Source organism: Nematolebias whitei, chromosome 7 (genome assembly GCF_014905685.2).
Source record: "Nematolebias whitei isolate Nwh7 chromosome 7, NemWhi1, whole genome shotgun sequence".
Classification (NCBI taxonomy): Eukaryota; Metazoa; Chordata; class Actinopteri; order Cyprinodontiformes; family Rivulidae; genus Nematolebias; species Nematolebias whitei.
In genome coordinates, this window is record NC_056504.1 from 478,640 (window position 1) to 480,630 (window position 1,991).

At 43.3% G+C, this 1,991-nt stretch overlaps 1 protein-coding gene across 1 annotated transcript in view; it reads left to right on the forward strand.

Annotated features, from left to right (window-relative positions):
- Positions 1-706: 706 nt before the first annotated feature.
- Positions 707-1,991, forward strand: part of LOC119412178 (ubiquitin carboxyl-terminal hydrolase 48) — a gene marked incomplete at its 3' end in the record, with an annotated part of 16,269 nt that continues 14,984 nt past the window's right edge. The window contains 2 exon segments of the mRNA XM_037679155.1: positions 707-927; positions 1,219-1,356. Coding sequence (XP_037535083.1) covers positions 839-927; positions 1,219-1,356 — 227 coding nt within the window.

Here is a 1,991-nt window from a genome sequence, read left to right on the forward strand (position 1 = left end):
TGCCAGTGGTGACACCTGTAGAAACCAGTCTCCCACTGAGATGCCAGCCTCAACCAGTTGTTGAGCCTTCTCCACCTTGTCAACAAAAATGAGCACAGCCCCGTTCATGCAGCTGCGGACCTGATGGACCCATGTCCAACCACCTCCCCCACCGCTAAACAAACTTCCTCCACGCTGCACGGAGAACCAGCACCACCTTGATGACGTTTTTCCGCGTCAGCGTGGAGAAGCTCCCAGTGCTCTCCACCACCATGGCGTCTAGACGCCGGCCAGCCTGGTGCACCTGACGGCCACACCCTGTCAAACAAACTTTTTAAACTAATAAAACACCAAACCCCACAATTAAATAACTAACATAAGCATAAACACCAAGTGAAAAAAGTAGAAAAAGGACAGAAAAAACGAATGAATAGACACTCTCACTTTCTGCTCCTCTGCTCTTCCACTCACACTCCTCTCACACGAAGAAGAAGAAGAAACCTCGACTCTCTCTGGCAACACTGTTGGGAGTCATTTACGGAGAACTCTGGACATATTTTGTTGGATTGTTGCCTTTTGCCACATAGTGTTAAATTAACTTGACTTGCACTGGTGTGAGTTTATGTTCAAACAGTAAATATAACAATATATTCATTGCGCGTGTTTTTGTGTGATGTGGCGGTTTTTAACAGATTTTTGGGCTGGAAAACCTGGACTATCTGGCAACATTGACGTCAGCGCTTTTCCCGTCTACGTCGCGTTGATATTGAGCGGAAAATTTATTTATTTATTAAGCCAAGGGCGCTAAATCTAAAATAAATTGCAAATAAATTGTGTAAACCAATTATTGTTATAGTAAATGAGCATCACGCATGAGAGTTTCCATCAGGTTTGTCTTCAGTGCAACATATTCGTTACGTTTGCGTCGGACAACGATAAAGTAACGAGGTAAAGCCTTACTAGCACAACCGGTCGGGCTAGTAGACTATAACTTGAATATATATTTTGAACAGAATATTTTATTCTCGTGTTAAATTTTCCCGGTAAATGGATTTTGCTAGTTTTTGGGCTTAGTAAAAGGCACAAAGGGACGAGCTTTAGTTAGCTAAGTTGCACTCCAGTGCTAGGAACTGTGCTAACAGTGCTCGTTAGCGATGCTAGCACTGCATGAAAGCAGCTGAGCTGTAACCAGCAGCTTTCATGCTCATGGATTTGACCCTGTCGCGCTTTGCATAGCAGGATAATGGCACCCCGTGTCCAACTGGAAAAAGCAGCTTGGAGTTGGGTGGAGACTGTAAAACCAGAAGAAATCAGGCAGGAACATATCGAGTTAGCTTACCGCATCAAGCTCCCGGCCTGCAGCAGAGGAGCCTGCAGGTACAGTAAAAAGCAAAACCACACTGTGCTCAAACACATTCAATAAGTATGGACAGTTAATGTTAGTTACTTCTAACTAGTTCTTAGTTCTACTAAGCATGGAAATGTTGACAGAAAAGCCCACCTTTTCAATTTCCTCACTGACGGACAAGTCATGATATAAGTTGTTTGAATCGGTTCAGACCAATGTACCACCATGTAGACCTGTTCCATGTAGACCTGTTCCATGTATGTAGACCTGTTCCATGTAGTCTTGTTCCATGTATGTAGAAATGTTCCATGTAGACCTGTTCCATGTAGACCTGTTCCATGTAGTCCTGTTCCATGTATGTAGACCTGTTCCATGTAGAAATGTTCCATGTAGACATGTTCCAGCTACACATGTTCCATCTAGACATGTTCCATCTAGACATGTTCCATCTAGACATGTTCCATCTACACATGTTCCATCTACACATGTTCCCTGTAGACTTGTTCAATGTTGACATGTTCCATCTGGACCTGTTCCATGTAGACATGTTCCATGTTGACAAGTTCCATCTACACACATGTTCCATGTAGACACATTATATGTAGACCTGTTCCACGTAGACATGTTCCATTTAAACGCATGTTCCATGTAGACACATGTTCCA